The 23269-nt window shown below is 34.5% G+C and overlaps 1 protein-coding gene across 1 annotated transcript in view; it reads left to right on the forward strand.

Moving 5' to 3' along the window:
- Positions 1-21959, forward strand: part of ELOVL4 (ELOVL fatty acid elongase 4) — a 33482-nt gene extending 11523 nt beyond the window's left edge. Inside the window, exons 2-6 of the mRNA XM_081038329.1 lie at positions 9820-10007; positions 11173-11253; positions 14545-14716; positions 15647-15774; positions 18067-21959. Coding sequence (XP_080894455.1) covers positions 9820-10007; positions 11173-11253; positions 14545-14716; positions 15647-15774; positions 18067-18339 — 842 coding nt within the window. The 3' untranslated portion in view covers positions 18340-21959. The remainder of the gene's footprint in view (positions 1-9819; positions 10008-11172; positions 11254-14544; positions 14717-15646; positions 15775-18066) is intronic.
- The last annotated feature ends 1310 nt before the right edge of the window (positions 21960-23269 follow it).

The following is a 23269-nucleotide window of genomic DNA, read 5'->3' on the forward strand; positions in this document are numbered from 1 at the left end:
GATTTGCCACTGCTGGTGCTGACTTACTAAAGAAGGATGAATTGTTTTAGAAAATAATATGTCGTACATACTTCTTGATGTCTTGAATATACTCTGAAGCTACTCACTATCTCTAGTTGGTTGTTAGGCTTGTATTTTTCTTTTGTTTATTGTAGGTTAAATAGATATAGATGTTGTTAGAAGAGAAACAAGTGGCTGATTTATTCAGGTAGATTCTAGGAACAAATTAATCAAACTTTCATGACTTGACTATGTATTATGTAAAGTAGGCCCCCATTTCTGAGCAGACTAGAGCAGTTCTTAGATTTTAAATGTGTAAATCACTTGGCAATCTTATTAAAATACAGATTCTGGCTTAGTAAGTCTGGAGTGAGGCCTGAGATTCTGCATTTCTAGTGAAATTCCAGGAGACGCTTTTCTGCTGGTGCCTGGACCACACTTTGAATAGCAAGTGAATGGAGTAACTTCTTTGATAATCTGCTACTGTGTACTACTATGGACAAAGAAGAATTTAAAAAACTGTTCAACTGTTGACTTTAAAATATATTTAAGAAAACCAAACAATGACATGGCTTTTTGTAGAACATTTCATTGTTTTTTACCTCGACAGAGACTTATAAATCCTTTAGAACCATATTGATCAATAACTGTTGCTTTTTTTCACCTGAATCAAAAGGGGAGTTTTGAAATGTCCTGAATGTGTATAGTTACAGCAGCTATAATAATAATAATAGAATAATAATAGTAAATTTATTTTCTAAATACTTTGTGATTTTCTTTGTCTGCTAGTCCTCAGTTGAGTGCATCCATTCGCTGGGGGCGTACACTGCGCAAGTTTGTGCTGTAGAGATAAGGGCCTCAGCCTCTTCCCAGTCAGTTGTGGGACGCAGTTAAGCAAACAGTGACGGGATAGGTGCACGGTATGATAGAAGTAATCACAGTGAGCTTTAAAAGTTTCACAAGAAATACATATTTAATACTTTCAAGTACAAAAAGAGTTCATGTAGGAGGGGCTTCCTTTAGAGGGTTTTCAATTTGAGCCCCAGAACAACTCTTGTGGTTTGGTCATCTTATTATTGCCCTTCCCCCCATTTTACCTAGGAGGAAATTGTGGCTCAGAGTTTCAGATTCACAATCTTTGGGGTCGAAAATGACTGATAGAGCTGGAATCCAGTTGTTCTTTCATCGGGTCCTGTTCCTTGTGCCACTCTCTCTCTGTTCCACGTGACTTCCCAAGTACTCACCCAACTAGAATTATTTCCTACTGTAATCTTATGCTCTTACTTGTTAATTCTAGGAATTTTTAATTTGGAAAATTAAAAATTAAAAATTAATTTGGAAAATTAAAAATTTTATTAATTTTTTTGAGGGGAGATGGTGACCAGTTTAGACCAATTGAGAAGAAGGCTCATGATGACTGGTGGAAATCCTGAGTTCTAAAAAATGTTAAAAGGTATCAGACTATCAAAAAAAAAAAAAAGAGGTCTATTAGAGACTTTTAAGGACGTTGCTTTAATGTACCTAGTGATAACTTTTTTTAAAATTAAAATTTATTGGGTGACAATGGTTAGTAAAATTACATAGGTTTCATGTGTACAATTCATTTATACATCACATTGTGTGTTCACCACCCAGAGTCAGTTCTCCTTCTATCACCATATATTTGACCCTGTTCACTGTCTTCTACCTCCCCCCTTACCCTCTGATAACCAATAAACTATTGTCTGTGTCTGCAAGTTTTCATTTCTTTGTTTGTTTGTCTTGTTCCTTTGTTGCTTTCAGTTTTATATCCCACATATCAGTGATACCATATGGTTCTTGACTTTTTCTGTGTCACTTATTTCACTTAGCATAATAATCTCAAGATCCATCCATTTTGTTGCAAATAGCACTATTTCATCTTTTCTTATGGCAGAGTAGTGTTCCATTGTGTATATACATACTGGTAATTCATTGTAAGAATTATAGTTATTTGTATGTAAGTAGAGGTTTCTAAAAGACTTGCACTACTTTAAAACTATTGGATGGATTACAAGTGTTTTATTATTTATTAAAATCTGGTTTAAATTTTCTTTAAAAAGGTTTTTTTCCAAGCCTCTGAATAATTCAAAATTCAGACTTAGACTTGTTATGTATTTGCTCTCGTGAATATATTATAAAATGTGCTTGTCTTCTCAGTAGGTAAGTTATAAAATGTTCTGTCTTCTCAGTTTAAACTCTTTCCCTAAGATTAATTATTGATGGTAGTTTTTCTTTAATTTGGTTTAACTCTTGGAAGAGAGGAGGATTTAGTGGTTGGATAGTTATCAATAATATTTGACAATGCCAACATTTGTTGAGCTTTTATTCTGTCAGACACTGTATATATAGCATCTTATTCCTCCCAACAACCTCCTGTTATCATCTATAAGGTCAAAGAGACTAAAGAACTTGCTCAGGTTTATTCAGGTAAATGAGGGAGCCAGGCTTCTAATTCTGGTAGTCTGATACGAGAGAGTCCATATTCAGAACCTAGAGAACTCCTCTAGATCAGGAAGAAAAGGTCTAGAAGACATCGAAGGGCTTGACTTTTAGTGGGAGGGACTCAGATTATTCCTGACATTAGACATTTGTGTGAAGATTTAGACTGGAGAGGGAATAGCAGAAGGAGTGACTTTGTGGCATCCATGTGTGCTAGAAACTTTCACATTTAATCATCACACATCAACCCTATGAGATAGTATTTCCTCATTAAAAAGAAAGGAACAGTTGATCCTCCATCTATAGAATCTGTTGCCTACCCCATCATTTGGGAAACACCTTACTCCTTTGGTCTTCATGACTTCATGTTCTCTTTTCTCTTCTTTCCTCTCTGGATGCTTTGCTGCCGTTTCTCCCATTCTTCCTGTAAGTGGTCCCTAGGGTTCAGTCCTTGCTCATTTTATTCTCTCATTCTACGTGCTATTCCCCTTATGACCTCCAACTCTGACGTGGTTTTCATTGCCAGTGACTCCTCTGTGTTTCTGCAGCCCAGGCAGCCCTCTGCAGCTGAGCCTACTGGCTACCTCCAAGTAGCTGTCCCACAAGGACTTCAAACCTAAGATGTTTAAAAATTCACCTGGTCATCTCCTTCTAGATCTGCTCCTCTTCCTTTATGTTCTGTCCTGGATCATGACTTCACCATCTGTGGCACCAGCCAAGCCAGAAATCTGGGAATTCTCCTGAACTTTTCTTTCACTCTCACCCCTTACATCTAAGTCTGTAGATTTCCTCTTGTAACTTTCATATTGCCCATCTTTTCCATCACTAGTACAGCCCCCTGAATCCAGATTTCCATCATTTCTTGCAATCTAGTGGTCTCCAAGTCTGGCTGCCCATCAGAATCACCAAGGCACTTTGAAATCATAGTGTTGGGCCCCACCCACAGAGATTCTGATTCAGTAGATCTGGGGGGTGCCTAGGAATCTATTTTTTAATAAGCAGATGATGCTTATGTGGGCAGCCTCGCAACAGACAGATGTTTGAGAACCACTGATCCAACTGATCCCTCTTGACATGTCCTCTTCAGTACTTCTTCCACTGCCTCCACCATGAGCTTTTAAAAGCCAAATGTGATCCCCTATTTTTAACCAATTAAGTATCTCCCTATTACCTACAGGGTAAATTCCAACCTCTTCACCATGGTTTGTAAGACTCTCCCAGTTCTGATCTGACTTATAAATCTTCAGTAATTCTTGCCATCTTTCATTATATATCTCTTTTTTTTTAGGCCTCCTTTAGGCCTAAGAATAAAAAAATAAGTGTTTTATTTTTTGCTTTTGGGCTATTTATACATACCTATGGTTCTCTCAGGTAAGAGGAAGGGCCTTCCTCCCTCCTTGTTTGCTTGGCAAATTCCTCTTTTATTTTTCAAGAAACAGTTCAAATGTCTGTTCTTAAAGTCTGCCTTCTCTCCTCTCTTCTGTCCTAACATTGTTCTTAAGACTGTCCTCTGATTTTGCAATCCTTTTCCTGCAAAGCACATGATTTTTTCATGTCTGTCTTCTCCTCTAATAGGCAAGAAGTTTTGAGAGGTTAGGGACAAAATAACCTGCCCCAAATCACTTAGCTCAGAAGAGGTAAAGAGTCGGACTGTACTATCTACCACACTATGTGATTTTAAGATACAAATCATGTTAAGAATAAAAACCTATTGGCGGAAGGTGTTCAAGACCAGCCCCACTTTAGGTGGACGATTTTTCTTCCCATTTTTTTTATAGGTATAATTTATACATAATAAAACTAACTATTTTTAGTGAACTGTTTGTGAGTTTTGACAAACACATATAGTTGTGTAAACAATACATGGCCTTTCAATACAGATAAAATTGCGGGCTTGCTGACCAAACTAATGTTTGTAAATACATCAGTCCTACTTGGCATGAGCTTTATGAAACAGTCAAAATGTTCTAAATGGAAACTAGTTCCCGAGAAAGAGTTAACCCTGAAGGGTCCAGAGGATTAAGGTAATGTGTCTTGGTAATTATTATTAAAATAAAGTCTCTGGCTCCTGAACTTGATTTGCTTTAATATTTAGCTTTAGATTTGGTTAAATTTAATTTAAAACTAGGATAGGGAATTCATTATGAAAAAGATAGCTCTTTCTGCTAAAGAAAGAGCCAGTGGTTAGAAATTTTCTGAATTTAGGTATGATTTACCTCCCCAAAACTTCTTTTCGTTGGTTCTAATAATATTCTCTATTCTCCAGAAATAGAGAATAAATTGGATCTCTCTTTAGATCTATTAGTGTTTGATGAGGCCTCTTTCTTTTTTCCAGGCTAAACATCATTAGTCCTTTCCCACAACTCCTTGTGTCATGATTTCCAAAGTATTCAGGATCCTAGAATAGGTCTGCCGGATACAGCACCTAAGGAAGTGTGAAACTTGGTTTGTTTGAGTATCTCTTGTCCTTTTTTCTGCTAAAGAAACTTCTGTAGGTCTCTCTTATTTTCTTTCCCTTGAAGGAGAATGATTGATAGTTACAATTCTATTTTAAAATATCATTTGTACCTATAATTTAGGAAGAAATTGGGACATTTTTCTCCCTTAAAATTAATAGACATGGTGACTGAGTGGTGCTGGAATACTGGCTAGGATACATAAAGCAATTGTTCTCCCTTCCTGGGCAAGGCTGTATGAATCTCATTTGAAGATAAAGGGATCATTTCTAAATCTAAAATTCTATAACTCTAGTTTAGATAAAGGTTTACATGCAACATGAAAGAATTAAATAGGTTCAGAATAAGAGCAAAATCACTAACACACGAAGGCATAAACATATTAATAATATACAAATAAGACAATTTGACAAACAGATCTACTAGAATCAGTTTATATTTGTGCCATATTGATCCCCTCCAAAAAAGCTTTTCAAGCAGAGAATTTCCAAGAATGTTACATAAAACCCATTTGAATCTTGGCATTCCTTCATGACAGAATTTGACTCTAGTGGTGGCAGGAAGGATTGGGTTTTAATAGAATGTTCTCTCTCTCTCTCTCTCTCTCTCTCTCTCTCTCTCTCTCTCTCTCTCTCTCTGTCTCTCTCTCTGTCTCTCTCTCTGTCTCTGTCTCTCTGTCTCTCTGTCTCTCTGTCTCTCTCTCAATAGATTAATGGTATGTATTCCCACCCATACCTGTGTACAATTAGGATGTTGACAACATACTTGAAATATATTTTCTCCTACTCTAATATACATAATCTACCTTTAGATTCAGTGCAACTATAATGAATAGGGCATTTAATTTACTTTTAAAATGTTTTTAAAAACAACAACAACACTCAAACAGAAACAGATCAGACTTGTGGTTACCACAAGTGGAGGGTGAGGAAATGTGAAATTGAAGGCAGTGGTCAAAGGTACAAACTTCCAGTTACAAGATAAATAAATACTACTGATGTAGTGTAGGAAAGTTAAGAGAGTAAATCCTAGTTCTCATCACAAGGAGAAAGTTTTTTTTCCTTTTTATTGTATCTATATGAGAAGATAAACATTAGCTGAACTTATTGTGCTAATCATTTCACTATACATATATAAATCAAACCATCTTTTTGTATTCCTTAAATGTATACAGTGAAATATGTCAGTTATTTCTCATTAAAACTGGGGGAAAAAGCAAAAAAACCAAACCAAAACAAAGCAAAAAACACAAGCAAATGCACACATCTTTCTTAGAAGGTAGGCAACATATAAAGTTATTTTAACAAGTACATCAATGAAAAGCTGGATAGTCATTATTTTAAGGTTTTATAAATTATGTAAAGCTTCAGTACTCATGATTTCCATTTGCTGTTCTAATCCCTCTTTTTTTTTTTTTCAAAACTTGGGTAGGGGGCCTGTTTAGTAATGGTGAATTTTCATATCATTGTATGACACTATTGTGATGCACTCAATCCTTTTTAGTGAAAAGAGAACATAGAAAAGAAGTATAGGATATTTGAATTTTGTCAGAAGTACTAAACGAAATATTACTACAAGTAGTTCAAAAAGACACAAGTAATTGCAAAGAGCTGGAGGAATTCACAGAAATATTTTCACAGGATGGGAGTTGTTATGCTGTGGTTCAGGTCTCTGACAATTATTTACTACAATTTCCATAATAATCTCTGTAGGTGGAATTTTTGAGAACAATCTGACCCTTGTAAACTGTAAGGGCTAATTTGAGAAGGGTGTGGTGTGAAATGTGGGCTTCTATAGGCTGAAAACAGCTTAGTTTAGTAGTTGCTGAATGAATGCATGACTTGCATTGCTGGGCAAAGAAATGAGGGCATTGCCTTTCTGTCCCTATAGAAAGCAGTGCATTTAAGACACTGAGCCTGAGAGCATACGTGTATTCACTAAATACAGGATGAAGTGTCATTGACTTAGGTTGAAGTTGTATCTGAACCAACCTAGAGGAGGATCTGGGAAGAAGCTGTAGGAAAGGATTGCTATATACTGAAGAAACCTTGAATATCAATAAATGTACTGCTGGATTTCACTGAAGGGGTTGAGAGTAAAGGACTAATATGAAAAAAAGTTATCCCATCCTCATTTATTCATCAAATAAATGTTGCAACACCTCCATAGGTCTTGCAGTATAAGAATGAAAGACCCAGCTCCTGCCTTCAGGGTGATTACATTTTAAAGGAAGGTCACTGGACAATGTGATGGGTGCTGCAACAGAATAGAGACCTATGCAGGTACTCTGGCAACACAAAATGGGTCCCCTGATCAGTGAAAATTGCCTATTTTTTGGATCCAGTTTCCCTCATTTTCAATTCCATTTTTCTTACTAATTATTATTTGAAAAAGCAACAATTTTCAGAAGTTAAAAAAAACACACAAGAAACCTTAGGGATCACCTAATTTCTTGGTACTGAAAAGGGGGTCCATGGAGTATTGTCATAGCATCAGTTGGATCTTCCAAGAAAATGCAGAATCTTCTTAAAAATGGGCTGTACCCTAGACCTACTGAGTCAGAACCTGCATTTTAACTATGCCCCACCAGTGATTCTTCTTCTCCTTAGAGTTGGAGAAGCACTAACATAATTCACCTTCTCTCTACCAGGTTTTGTAGGGGACGAAGACAGCCTGTGCCCTATGCACAGTAGCGAGCAGAGCTGGCATTAAAACTCAGTCCATCTGTTTACTGGTGGTCTTGCATGATTTCTCTGATAATTTGACAATTTGACAGACAGATCTACTAGAACCAATTTATATTTGTGCCATATTGCCCTCCACTTTACCTATTCCCCTCCACGTTTTTTATTCTATTGGTCTCTGTTAGTGTTTCATATTGTCAGATCTTTAGCTTGTTACTCATGTTTCTCTCTTTGTTAGTTCTCTCTTTCAATTTCTCTGTTGAATGAGAAAATTGCACAGGTTACCCCCATTATACATCAAAAATAATGCATTTTTATTTATTCTTGATTTCAGGGCAATTTTTGGACTTGTTTCTCCAATTTTTTTCTACTTGCTGCTCAGAACTTCCTTTGAAGTTAATAGTAATTCTGTATGTAGTAAGAGTGACAAATAACTACATGATGTTAGAAATTAGAATCTCCTTACAGATGAATTTGTCTTCCTTTTGTTTTTTGTTGCATAGATGATCCCTTAAAAGAGTCCTTTTGCTCTTTGTATCAATCTCATGGAAAAAACAGTACCTGCCCTTTGGTTTGTGGATAGAAATCGCATGCCAAGCAACTCCTTCTTTAGTGACCTGAAGTAGAGCAGGGCTTTAAGGTTTAGGGAGTTGTGTATCAGCTTGTTTTTTCCTATAATAAAGAAAAATAAAGTAGATAAATAACCCATGTTTTAAGGGGGCCTTCAGCGTGGAAAGATAGGGTCATAGAAGTATAATAGGACAACATTAAAGAAAAGTGAACAGTCACTGATGGGAGCATAGCAACACAATGCCCTCCACAAAAGCCGGCCACTCCCTCCTTGTGAGAGGTTTACTCTCTCCTGTCTTTTAAGTATTTGAGTTTAACTTTGGAATATGTTTTGATTTAAGTGATAGAACCTTAATTTCTACGGATAGATGGATAGTAGGCCTCCTCTGTAAACTATGAAATAAAGACAGTTTTTCTGTTTTTCATGTTTTCCTACATGTTTTTCTTTTAAGTCACTATCCCACCTTTCTAACAACTCTGATTTCATAGAAATCATAGTGATTATGTCACTTCCTGACTTTGGAGATTATGTGATTAAATATTGTTCTACTTGTGCTTCATGTCTTTAGATTCTATTTTCTGTTGACAATATACAGAAACAGATTGATTTATTTTTAAGTAAAGTATTTTGAGACACAATTATCTAATCCAAAGCTATTTTGCGTTTATAGTTTTAGTAAGTGTCAGTTTAAGTAGGGAGACATTGTAATGAGCAATTAAGTTAAATTTATTTAGGCTACCAAGAATAAACTAGACATTAGATTCACAACCTTTTAAATGCTGATTAGCTTTTAGAGATATAAAATTTAATTTCAATATCTTTTTGTAATGTATTTTTGTTATCCCCATGTTTCATTTTCATGCTTCTCTTAAAAATGTTTTACTTATGACAAAATTCTATTATAAAATTGATTCATGGTTGCATATTTGAATATTAAAGACAGTTGATTCATTTTAAATGACATAATGTATTACTATATATATATTTACATATATGTAAGGTAAAGGATATATGCTTGAGAGAAAAAGCACATTAATTGGTTATATTCTTGGGTAAAAAATAAATAGACTCATGTTCTCAAGGAAAAAGTTAGAAAAATGTGTTGAATGTGGTGATTACTATTTAAATAAATCACAGAACTGTAATGATCTTTAACATAATCCCTGAAATATAACTATGCTCTTGTCTTCAGTATCCAGAAATATCCCAGGAAATGGCTTCCACTGCCCCTCCCTTTTCAGTGTATTAATTCATTTCTGCTTTAGGCATAGGTAGGAGGGAGCAGCTTCCAAACTGCGCTGAAATATTTCATATGCTTAATATGGAAGACAGGTTTCTCCTTACAATAATATCTATGGAATCTTTCATCCCAACTTGTCCTGTGTTGTTTTAGTGAGCTGTATTTCTTGTCTTTACTTTCTGGGTTCTCTGTAAACATAATGTGTGCCATATGTAATGAAACTTCATTTTCAAAAACTACTCACAAGAATTGGCCTTGTTTCTTTGGTTTTTATGCCATGTATTTTTGTTGGGACTCAAAAGTCAATGATATGTACTTGGTCAAACTAGGAAGACTTAAGTTGAAATGTTCATTTTGTAAAACATGTATTGTTTAATGGAATTTTATGTTATTTTGTTCTCTCTGTAGATAAACGTGTGGAAAATTGGCCTCTGATGCAATCTCCGTGGCCTACACTTTGTATAAGTACACTTTATCTCCTGTTCGTATGGCTGGGTCCAAAATGGATGAAGGCCCGAGAAGCTTTTCAGATGCGCTTAGTGCTCATTCTCTATAATTTTGGGATGGTTTTGCTTAACCTTTTTATCTTCAGAGAGGTAGGTAATTCCCCAGTGTTATTGGAAATTAAAAAATGAGAATATGTAAAACCAGCAATGTAATAGTGTACCCTAAGATAACTGTTAGCTACTCGAAAAGTAAATTTTATATTACTGACATTTTTCATTTTTGGATAACAAAAATATGAAACATACATAAAGTATAGGACAGTTTAAAATGGAATTTGAAGCAGACAGATTGGATTCTAAAATAACCCTTATTAGCTGTTCTGACATTGGAAGTTGACTTTTCTGAGACTCATTTCTCTCCACAAAACGGGATAATACCTATCTTGTTAGGGTATCAAAGATAAAGGTGAGATAATTTTTATATAGTGTTTAGCACATATTACGCACTCAGTAAAAGTTTGCAGCTATTTATTTATAATTCCTATTGAGAAGTTTCAGGTTTGTAAGTGATGTAATTATACAGATGTAAAATACCAATTTCAAGTGAAATCTTGTTACATAATGTATTGGGGTTGGAAGTAAAATGAGTTAACTGTTATACAACCAGTGCTTCTAGTCATCATATAGTTTTCTGGGCACCAGCAAATTTTCCATGATATTTTGTAAGGAAATCCTAAGGCTAGATTGACACAGCCATTTTTTAAGTTAAGAATGAAAGGCATTTGTTTCCCAAAAGACTCCTCATTAACATTCTATATGAACCCAGAGAACTGCACTGACGATGCCAGGAAAATAAATAGAACTCTCCTTTAAAAAAAATTTTTTTTCTTTAATTGTCATCTTAGCCTACAGAATCTTAACTTGGTAAAAACAAACAAACAAACAAACAAAAACTTCTATTTATTTGGAAACTTTTACCTAATTTGTTAGATGCAAACTACTCTGGATCAAGAATAGAAATCAATGCAACTCCTATATCTGAGTCATGCTCAATCAAAATTTCTCCTAATTTTATGAAGTAGATAGAGCTGATGTCTCAGTCCAAAAGTTAAATGTGATTTTTAATTTATATTTCCATTTTAAAATAAATTGACACAGTACATTTTAGAAATTCTAACACATTAAATGTTTAATGCATTTGAAATTTTTGAAGATAATATTGCTTTTCAAAATAATCTGAAAGATTGCATATTATATTTAGTGTTTTTAAATGCTGTATCTATTTTACTCCAAATATTATTCCCTTTTATTCCAGTTATTCTCAGCATCATATAAAGCAGGATATAGCTATATTTGTCAGAGTGTGGATTATTCTGATAATGTCAACGAAGTCAGGGTAAGTACATTAAAAATACTCTTAATTAGTCAAAGTGGGTTTAATTTTATGGTCCCCAATCTGTTAAAAATGTACTTTAATATAGTGGTAAGAGTGTACTGGATTGTTTTGAGTCAGTAAAGCTATGCTTTTTTAAAAAGCACATAGTTGAAAATCTGTTTTCATACGTGAAATCTGTCTTTCATGTGATGGTGTGAGAGTGAATAGGTGTTGGATTACTAGAATGCAATACTTAAAAAATGTTCAGTGTTTAGTGTAAATATGATATTTTATATTTTTGTTATTTAGGGTCAAGAATTGAAATTCATAAAGAGAGTAATTCATTTGTTAAGAAAGTTTGAGGAAAAGCACGTTTTATAGACTAATGTTTCTTAAATTAAGTATAGCACAATTTGTATAGGTGGTCTCAATTTTTATTATATTTGCAGAAAAAGAAATCACTAGTAACATAATGGTATCATATTTTACCTTCCAGTCACCTATATTAGGAAAATTACCATTTTACTCAAGTGAAAGAAATAATAAATTACCTTATTTCATTAAGTATGTATTGAACTCCTCTTGTGTACTGTGGTTCATATTAAAAATTATATACACATAAAATATATATAAAAACATATATGTCTTTTGTTACATGTACTATACATATAGTAATAATATAATATGTATTAGCTACCCTTGAAAAAAATAGCCTTTTGGGTTGGACAATATAAATACCGTGTTTCCCTGAAAATAAGACCTAGCCAGACAATCAGCTCCAATGCATCTTTTGGAGCAAAAATTAAGATAAGACCCGGTCTTATTTTACTATAATATAAGACCAGGTGTTATCTACCATAATATAATACAAGACGGGTCTTATATTAATTTGTGCTCAAAAAGACACATTAGAGCTGATTATCCGGCTAGGTCTCAGTTTCGGGGAAACACGGTACCAATGTTCATCAAAACCCAAGACCAACAACCTGCTTAATGTACTTACGATTGTATGTCTTCACTTCCCTATTAGCTTATGTGCTGACGAAAAATCACTCTTTTGATTGCCATATTGGTTTTATTCATTCACTGTATATGTACTGAACATCAGTCATAAGCAGATAGCGTAAGGGGCACTGGGGACACAGGTGAAAAGACCGAGGAGATCCCTGCCTTTGTGGAGCTGACATTCTAGTGAAGGGTAGGAGAGGCAGACAATAGTTAGGTAAACAAATGGTTAACAAGAAAATAAAATGTGTGATATGACTGAGAGAGAACAAGAGGACTACTTTATTTAGATTTGGTGTCTAGGAGAAATTTTCTTCTGATAACCATATTGTCCGAGAACCTCCTCAGTGGAGAATTGACTTCTCTGGTCTCACTTGGTTTGGGGAGAGGAAAAGGAAAAAGTGTTTAACTTGCTTTCTTTTACGGGACTGCACTTAGAAAAATCCCTTGGGTGAGACAACATACTAATGTTTTTAGGATAAAGTTTTAAAAACACCACTGTGGTCATTGAGAACCTACCCTCCTGGCATGCATAAACAGTCAGTTCTTTAAAAAATTAGCTATTTTGAGGACTGAAATCTAGGAGAAGAAAGAACCAGAGATTCTCAACAGATTGCATTTGAAATTTTCATCCCTTTGTCTTCTCTAACATTAGATGTAGTAGAATAAATGACTCAGGACTCATTTTTGTATTCATTATTATAAACAAGAAGTATCACTTTTCACTTTGATGTAGCTATTTAGATACATCTAATGCAGTTTACAAACAAAAGATAAGAATTATTTATTACTATGCATGAATTGTGACTAATTTAGAGGCCCAGACGGGGGAAAACATAAGACATCTCTTACCTTCTAGATAAAGCTTACTATGCCAAAATCGTTATAGTTACTTTATTTTAAAGTAATAACATAATAGTGGATATTAAATACAGTGTTGCTGTGAATAGTTAACTATTTCAAGCCTATTTTCAACTTATTTTATCATTTTCAACAATATTATTACCCAAGCAAATTCAGTAAATAATTCTCAACCTGTAAATACAAGACGATTTTTTTCCTTTGGACTTTCTCCTTCCTCTTTGCCCATACTTAATATAATTTTGCTTTTTAAAAGCAAAAACCAAAACCAAAACGAACAAAAACCCGTGGTATCCAACATACACAGTATAAAATGAGGAAGGGATCTATCAGCTCTAAAACATGTAAGCCTGTCTCTGAATGAATCCCTCAAACCCCTGACATACAGAGGTTTCTTCAGATGTGTACTGCCTTCTTTGTTATTTGTACATAGGACATGTATGATAGAAAATACTTGACTTGAAGTTCAGTTTAGCTTACTCTTACAGTAAGATTTTTGTAAAATATTTTAAATATGTATGCAGAGGTCACCTCTCACTGGGTCCTTGTATCCTTAATCTCAGGACGTATAGTAAATAATCTTTCTGTACCATCTGGTGTCTTAATTAGAGCCCAGGAAAAGAAAAGACTTATTCATGTAAGCAGGATTATATTTATGACCTAGGAAATATTTATTGGTTTTGTTTGTTTCAGTCTATCATTATAAAGATTTTACTGCCTAATAAATACTGTGTTTCCTGGAAAATAAGACCTAGCTGGACAATCAGCTCTAATGCGTCTTTTGGAACAAAAATTAATATAAGACCCTGTCTTATTTTACTATAAGTATTTTACTTATAGTAAAATAGTAAAATAAGACCGGGACTTACCTAACATAAGACCGGATCTTATATTAATTTTTGCTCTAAAATACATATTAGAGCTGATTCCAGCTAGGTCTTATTTTCGGGAAACACGGTACAAACTACTGTGATTAGGTACTTAGTTTGCTGCACATAATGAAGTGACACAGACTCACTAACAGAGACTAGTTGCTACACATAAACATGGTTGCAGGAATATCTGAAGTATAATATAAGCTAAACATGAACAACTGAAATACCTTTACAAAGTAAGTACCTCAGGTTCTGTACGAAATTGGAAAACAGCAGTGAGAATGTGATTCCAGCTCTGTATTCGGCAGTTTGGTCGCACGGGAATCCGACTGTATGATAGACCAAAATTTTCTCTAAATTGTTGGTACAGAGTAGATACAGATTTACTCTTTTTCTCTCATTTTTCCCCATGGATAGATGCCTAGGTTTCACACCTACTTAGGCAAAAATGATTCCATGACTCATACATTTTGTGCAATGAAAATTATTTAGGATTTATTTACAGTGGGTCGAAAACCATATGACAGTGTCGTTCTGGTGTTTATAGCATGCTTTTCCTTTCTTTTTACAGATAGCTGGTGCTCTGTGGTGGTACTTTGTATCTAAAGGGATTGAGTACTTGGACACAGTGTTTTTTATTCTGAGGAAGAAAAATAACCAAGTCTCTTTCCTTCATGTATACCATCACTGCACAATGTTTACATTGTGGTGGATTGGAATTAAGTGGGTCGCAGGGGGACAAGGTGAGCATTTTCAGGAACACATCTGCATGTTTAAATTATGTAACTGTGTTATGTGCAAAGTAATGAGAACCTGGGAATTTGACTTGGTTTATAATTTAACTTGCTTTCCTGGTTAATTATTTCCATGTTCATTTCATTTTGAAGAAACTAAAGCTTTAGCTTTTTATGTATGACTACTTTAATAGCTAAAGGTTTCCCCCAGAGATGAGCATAAACTAATCCTAAATGCAGAGAGTAATATTTTGATGGGGAGCATATCTGGTGATTCTGATCCAAAGGATACCAAGATAGAACTTCTCAGTCTGAAGGCTCTATCCCCAGTCCCAGCCCAGAGCCCACTCCTGCTCTAAAACAGGCTTTATGTCAGCCTGTTTGTTCTTACTCAAAGGAAATTGTATATAGCCTTGTTGATGTTCAGTATCATCTGAATTCACAGTTGAGGCTCATTCTTTTAAGTTCACCTTGCTACTTTCCATTTAACATTATTTAGAAGCCTAAGAAGTAAGTACTGTTTTGTTGTAAGTATGTATATTGGCACATCTAAAGGCAATGAGACATTTACAAATGTACTTAAACAATTATCTGTACCATGACATTTCCCCCCAAGAATGATAGAATAAAAAGTAATAGTTCTGTATTAGGGCCTACTTAAACCACTGGAGTACCCCATATAAAAACTTGCCGCTTTGAAATTCCCTTGCATTTGAAGAACCGCCCTTTTTATTTATATGTTTAAAAGACTGAATCTGAACTTTAAGCATACCTAGCATGATCTGAAGAGAAGGCTTTTCCTTTAGTACTATTTTATAATTTGTATTCCTAATCTGTATTCAAAATTGTTACAAAATAATACGGATTCATTTATTTCATGTCCAAATGGTTTATTGCCTAATAAAGTTTTCTGTATCTTGTAATTATGTTTTCCTAAAGCATTTTTTGGAGCCCAGATGAATTCTTTCATCCATGTGATTATGTACTCATACTACGGGTTGACTGCGTTTGGTCCATGGATTCAGAAGTATCTTTGGTGGAAACGATACTTGACCATGTTGCAGCTAGTGAGTTAAATGCTTCTAAAATTTCTTATGGTGTAATACTGAAAATGTTTGAGTTTATTAATTGTGAAGTTCTGAGTCATTTTGGACAATTTTCTATTTCAAAGTCGACTATTTCTGTGCTCCAGCTGTGGGAGTTGAGGCTGCTTTGCTCTGAGCTACCTGCTCATAGACATAGTTGTCATGGCCACTTGCTTTTTAAACGTCCTTAAGAAGCTAGACACAGGTCTTGTCTAAGAGAAACATTCTTTAAAAATATCTGTGAAGTGGATGAGTAAAGATCTAAGCATACCACAAACTACACAGACTCAGATATAACCAAAAAAAATAATATAACTTCTTTCTCAGGTGATTTCTTTTTGTTAACTTAAAATATTATTATTACGACCCTTCATCCTGCCCTTGCTTAAATTTTCTGTTTGCTGTTCTATTTTTCAGTCCTTGTTAATAGATCCCATACATTTAGGAAATAAAAGTTGAAGAAACGACATAGAGCCAAGAAAGGGGTAGGGTAAAGGAAAGGAAGAAGGACCAGAGAACTCCTCTTAATTCTCTAACACACAGTACTTAAAGAGCAGAGCTAGGTATTTTCAATCGCTAGTCTTTAGAGCAGACGATTTTCAGCACATACCCCTAGTCGGACTTCATGTAGGATTTGGGTGCATCAGTGTAACATTCAGAGCTGGGCACTAACCCAGTAATCAAACTGGAAATCCAAAACCAACCTGGTAGGTATTCTTTAAGCCTCGGAATTTATTATAATTTACTTTAATCATAGTGTGTACATAATTTTATCAGTGGAATCACATTTGGAAATATTCCTCTCTGCTTTAAGTTGCTAAACAGCTGGCTAACCAGACAGGAAACACAACTTTTGGGGAATGCTAGGTGTGAAGAATTCACTTGTAACTAAAATGTTACAAGAAGCTTCCTCCAGTTTTTGTGTAAGCTGTTTGTAGTTTGTGTAATTCATTTCTCTTAGTAATTAATAAATGGTTCTGAGAAAATGAAGAGATGACAAAAATCACGTGAATTATTTATATCTATTTTGTTGTGTCCTGCACCTGACTCCTTGAGCGATTCCATACACAATCACACCCACATACACACCCTATTTTGGTGATGCAGGTTCTAAGAACCATTGTGAAATCCAAAGTTCTTAAAATCTAGATTTTGCCATGGAAATTTTTAAGTTGTTTAGTCAGATATAAATTTGGGGCTTACATTGAATAAATTATTTTAATAATATCTAATATAATAATTAATACTGATAATGCTATCCTAAAGAGAAACCAGAATTGCTCATTCCAAACAGAATGTTAATTTTATGAAAGGTAGTGTATTTGCCAAGCCAGAAGTTCTCACAAGTTAATCATGTAAATTAATCTTGTGAAAAGTTAACCCTTGTTAACACCATGGAATTCATATTTATCTTGAGACTCATTCATTTATTGACATACTAGAATTTAAACTGATTTGCCTCATTAATTAAAAGATCTTAATTTTGGCTTTTGTCCTTTAAAAACTCTTAAAGTTAAAAATGATTCTCTCTTTTTGCAGTTATTCTCAAATACCTACTAAATTTTACCCCAAATCTTAATTTTTAACAGATAATATTACTTTAAATGTACATTACCTGTCTACCATTCTGTAAGAAACAAATAGGGAACCATTTTGATAAGTTTATTTTTAAAAGTGTGTATACCAGCTTACTGACATTTTTGTGGAAAGAAATCAGTCTAAAATATGGGAGGAAAACAAAAATTCAAGAGCCCCTACAATAATGTTTACTCTCTTCGGCCACTGACATTCCCTCTCGTTAGATGATATTATTCAGTATTATCCAACGAATATTCACTGAGTCCAGACGTTGTCCCAAGGATTCAAGAATCATCAGAACAACACAGGGCCCTTCCCTTTGGAGTTACATTCTAGTGGAGAGATGAGCGATTCAGAACTCACCAAATGCAAAAGACAATTTCAGATAGTTGTAACTCTTATAAAGAAAAAAACAACCCACACAAAACAAAGACCCTTTGGTTAATGGGATTGAGAGGACCCACTGGCTGGAAGTACTTTAGTTCTCATCAGGGAGCCCTTGCTGAGTAGATTGCGTTTGAGCAGCGACCTGAAATGAGAAGGAGCTAGGTGTGGGAGCCAGAAAACTATTAAACTTTGGATAATGTGGCAAAATTGGGGCCCATCTTAGCTAGATAGAAGATTCTGATGTTGTTAAAAGTTGTTAAAACTATTGCCAATAAACACATCCTGCATTTTTGTTCGTTTGCTTTTCAGGTTCAGTTCTTCGTGACTATTGGACACACAGCACTGTCTCTGTACACTGATTGCCCCTTCCCCAAATGGATGCACTGGGCTCTAATTGCCTACGCAATCAGCTTCATATTTCTCTTCCTTAACTTCTATATTCGGACATACAACGAGCCTAAGAAATCAAAAACTGGAAAAACAGCTGTGAATGGTATCTCAGCCAATGGTGTGAACAAATCAGAAAAACTAGTGATAGAAAATGGAAAAAAGCAGAAAAATGGAAAAGCAAAAGGAGAGTAAATTGAACTGGGCCTTAACTGTTGTTGACAGTGAGGAAGCTCCCATTTCATATACAATTTCAGGGAAAACAAGCAGATGAGGGTTTGGGAGTGGGGAGAAAAAGGCAAATGTGCTCCTATGTATTAGTAACCTTTAGATTGAGTAAAGTGTTAAGTACGGTACCCGGATGTTTTATTTATGAAGTTTTTATTTTAAACATTTTTTTAAAATTAGTTTTGTTGTCCAGACCAAAGCAATCATTATGTGACTTTGGAGGCTCTCCGTCTGCTCACATCTGTTTGTCTAACGCATGAGCTTTTTCATGCATCTTATATGCAGTCATTCTTCAGTCTGATGATCACAGAAACATGGTCTTTATGAGTTTTTTGGCTGAATTACTAATTACCTACTGATTAAAATCCGTTACCTTACATTTTCTGGTCCAAAGCTGGAAATGCAGATAATTTAAAATTTGCACATTTGAATTCATTTGCTGACTGGAATGGTTGAATCTCTCCACCTCTAGTCTGAATATACCCTTTTGGTTGTAATTCAATTAAAAAAAATCTGATGATCTCTGTAGACTTTTAGAGGCTTGATGATGATGGTGTTGGTGAAAATAAGAAATAATTATGGTAAAATACTGTCTGGTGACCCAAAGGTCACCATGACTTATGGCACAAATCACTGTGGGAAACAATTTTTTTGACGAAAAGGCAGCCTTTCAATACTTCTATTACTACCAGAAACATTATGAAAATTAAGATTATTGTCTGATTGGAACATAAAACAACTCATGTCCTTATTAGTAAAATAGTTACATTAATGTGCTTTTAGAAGACAATATGTTGATATTTATCAGACTTTCCTTATTTTGATTTGTGGCTGTTACCGATTTTTCATATGTGGAAATATACCTACCTCTTCTGTTGGAAAGAACATTTAAAATTAAATAAATTTTAATTAAAAAATCAAGGAGTCCTCTAATGTAAATTTTGATATTAACTTTCAAATTCACTAGTTTTTGTTTTTTGCTTTTTTACAAATAGCATACTATTCTGTGAAACTATCCTTCTCTTTCAATGTGTTTAATTTTGGAATAATATTTTCCTTGTGACAAAGTTGCAAGACCTTATTTATTAATGAGATGTGAAGTGTAAACACATTTTGGTGCAATATTCTTGACTCCTTGGTGCTAAAGATCATTAAATTCAGTGCTTGGTTGTTACAAGGTGTTAACCGTTAAGACACAAAATGAATAAAAGTGAGAGTAGTCAGAACGAGAAAGTTAAATTTGCTATTTACAAACGAAGTATTTCATGTAATGTAAATGAACAACTGGAAATTCACTAGGAAAGAGAACTTGTACTGTGTCTTATTACATAAGTTAAATTGTTAGGGGATGTTGCACAGGGATCATTATGGAAAGAGAAAATGTGACAAAAAAAAATAAAGACAAAAAAGCATGACTGTTTCTAAGAATCCCAACATGTCAAATCTTCATGTGCAGAATGTATGCTGTTTGTGCAGACCAACTATTTCAGAATATTTTGTAAACTATAAAATATTTATTGTGCATTAAAATTACACACCCCCTCCCCGCCAAACGCATGCAGTCATGAGGCCTACAGAAAATTTGCAACACATATGTGGTTTGGTCTAAGAGGATTCAGCACCTTTGTTTTTGCTGCTAAGTGTGTAATGACTAGAGATTTGTAAATCTTTGTGAATATTCTGTACTAGTTCCCCAGAACTATTCATTCCCTGCTACCTGATTTCAGCACAATAAATATACTACTGCAGTGGGAAAATGATATTTTTGTTAATCAGTTTATTATAATGTAAATTATCTGCTAGATGCTTATTTATTCAATTCAGTTGTTAATATTCTAAATTCTGCTGCTAATTTCTAATATAGAAAAGAAATTAAACGAGAACTTGGGTGTCTAGAATTTCTGGTAAAAATTTATTTTTTTTTATGGTAGCATATTTTTACTTCAAATATTAGTTGCCTTTGGAAGAACTTTTGAGTCCAAACACAAAACATATCATTTTCTTCTATTCTTACATTTGTCATTTCAAATGTAAGCTTTAACACTTTTTAATGTTGTGCTTTTTGTTGTTCTAAAAATAAAGTGGGGGAGCTCTTGTGTTCTTATGTTTAAATCATCCAGTCCTCACTGTACCTAAGGTTCTTCATCAAAGATGATTTTAAGATATGATAAATGTAGCCTTTTCTAGTAGCTTTCATAATTTCTCTATCATGACAATCCATTTTTTCATAAAACTTTGTCACTAAAGAAAAATTTTCTTAACATAGAAAATAGGGACTTCATTAAATATCTGCAATGACCAGAAATACCTAAGGTATGTAACAGTGCATTTTCCAATAGAATGGATGACTGTAACTCTTCATTTTTCCTCTTTTCTGTGTTACTCTTGACTCTGTTTTGCTGATGGACACTGACTGATGTCATTGTCATTAATAATAATGCTGTCAGTATTAGCATTATTACTTTAGTCATTCTCTTTTTCTCTCCGCACACTCTCAAGGTATTCAAAAGTATTTTCACATGGATTGTTATACTCATATTTTAGAGCATAGAGTCTAGCTGTGTTTTATAGATTATTAGGAATATTTTAATTTGCAGTTTTGTTTCTTATATGCTCCTCAGTTGCCCTATAAATAAGAAAGAGAACCTAGAGGTAGAAGTGATTTTTGCTGTCTTATCCATTTGATAATTTAACAATTCAGGCATTATGTATTGACCATTGGGGCTGAACTTTTGAATCTCATCATCATTAGAATGCAACATCACGCTGAGCTGTTCACACTCAGCTCTTTCCTCGTTATAGCCTTAATTTCAGCCAGCCATGTTCATAACACTGTCCTTACTGAGAAAACGACGATTGCAGATGTACGAAGTGTACAGTGGACGCCCAGTACAGACCTGGAGGACTTAGGTGTAAGATCCTGCTGGATGGTAAACAGAGCTGCAGACTTGACAGGCACCGTGATGCTGATCTCTGATCTCCGTACACAGGAGCCCAGCACCTGAGCAGTAACCACAAAACCTGCGGAATGAGATTGGTCACCTGCCACTCAGCATGCAAGCAGTTTTGACAAATAACCATGGAAAACAAGTCCCTGATAGTGTGTTTTGGAATCCATGTTACATCTTAGGTATTTTACTAGGCAGATGACATCTGAACATTAACTGTGAAAGGGAAGGGAAATAGACACAGATTCCTTGTTTCAAAACTCTATAAATCAAGTAAGTATTAGAAGTTGGTTTTCCTAACATAAAGTACAAAGGGAAGGCACAGCTATGAATAAAAAGACACAGCTTTTTAGTATTTTTTGTTTTTAAAATAGGGTGGAACATAACTCTACGTTCCCTAAGGAGATTGGTACATAATTGATACATAGAATCACTACCAGAATAAGACAGATTCTAGAATATATCACTAAAAGGGCATTGTGACTTTATGAAGAAGGTGGTCAAAACTGTCTTTAGATGATGATTAATTAACAGGAATTTTAGGCAGGCAAGGAGTGATCTGAGTTATCCCTTGGAGTTCTTTTAGACTTACTGGTCTAGGTTTTGCTGTATCCTTTGAGAAATTAAATGTTTTTTCTACCTGTTAAAAAAAAAAAAGCCCAGGTCTTACGTCTTCTTTTTTTCTTTGTCTTTTTTCATTTTACCACATAAAGCCATGTTTACATGTTCACATGTGAACAAATTTTTCTTCATACTTTTGTTCTTTGGAGATCCATCTGATCTTAAAAAGAAATTCAACTATAATTTTATTTTTCCCATTCTCATAGGTGAGGTTTTCCCAGGGAATGTGTCCTGAAAGTAGTATCTCCTTTGAGAATAAGTACATACTGAACCCACACCACTTGATATCTATCTACCTAATTATGATAATCTAATGAGCTCTCAGAAGGTCATATTGTAATCGAACATCTACACAGAGACTATGTCTAAATTCAAAGACATTCTATAACTGAAAAGTCTTAGAAGGTTTAAATAATACAGCCATTTCTAAAAAGATTGGCTCTTGAAATTATTGGGTATTTCCCAATTTAAGTACAACACAATTTAAGTGAGTTAAAGAGTATTTTATCTGTCCATATACTCCATCAGTCTCCAGGTAGCCCTGAATCCTCTTCTGCAACTTTAGAGAAGCCAGTTATGTTGTTACGTTTCTTAGTCGTAAAATTTTTCTTTGAATTTGCCAGGGGGAAACAGGAAAACATCTAGTTGAAATTCCTTCTTTGTCATCTCTGATGCATTATAGTTAAACTGAGTTTCTCCTCCCTGTGAGGAAGCTCTCCTAAGAACCAGTCTTTCAAGAATAATGATTACCTAGCTATTTGGTAATGAGAGGGTGGGTAGGTTATGAGTCTTGCATGGCAGGTAGCATTATGTTAGTGACATTCACGCCTCAGCCTTGAATGTGGCTTGTGTTCTAATTTCATTAATCTGGGAATGAAATACAACATTTACATTTTAATAAGCATACTATATAGTTAGGATTTTATCAGCTGAACACAAACAGTTGGACTTCAAATATTTTCTGAGTTCAGTTCTCCTAGTGAATAATAAAGATGTTATATGGTCCCAAAAGAACAAATAAGTGCTCATGAAAACTATATTTATTAAACAACATAAATGCTTGAAACTACAGATACTAATGAACCCTATATATATACTGTTCTTTCCTATACACACATATCTATGACAAAGTTTATAGATTAGGCACAAAAAGAGGTTAACAACAACTACTATTACAATAGAACAATTATAGAAATATACTGTAATAAAAGTTATGTGAACGTGCTTTCTTCTGTAATTTTTCCATGTTTCAGTTCAAACCTATACCTAACTTTCAGCTTTGCCTGCAGTAAATGGCTTGGTGTCACTCGTTTCAGGGAAACCCTTGC

Source organism: Rhinolophus hipposideros (assembly GCF_964194185.1).
Source record: "Rhinolophus hipposideros genome assembly, chromosome: 3".
Taxonomy (NCBI): domain Eukaryota; kingdom Metazoa; phylum Chordata; class Mammalia; order Chiroptera; family Rhinolophidae; genus Rhinolophus; species Rhinolophus hipposideros.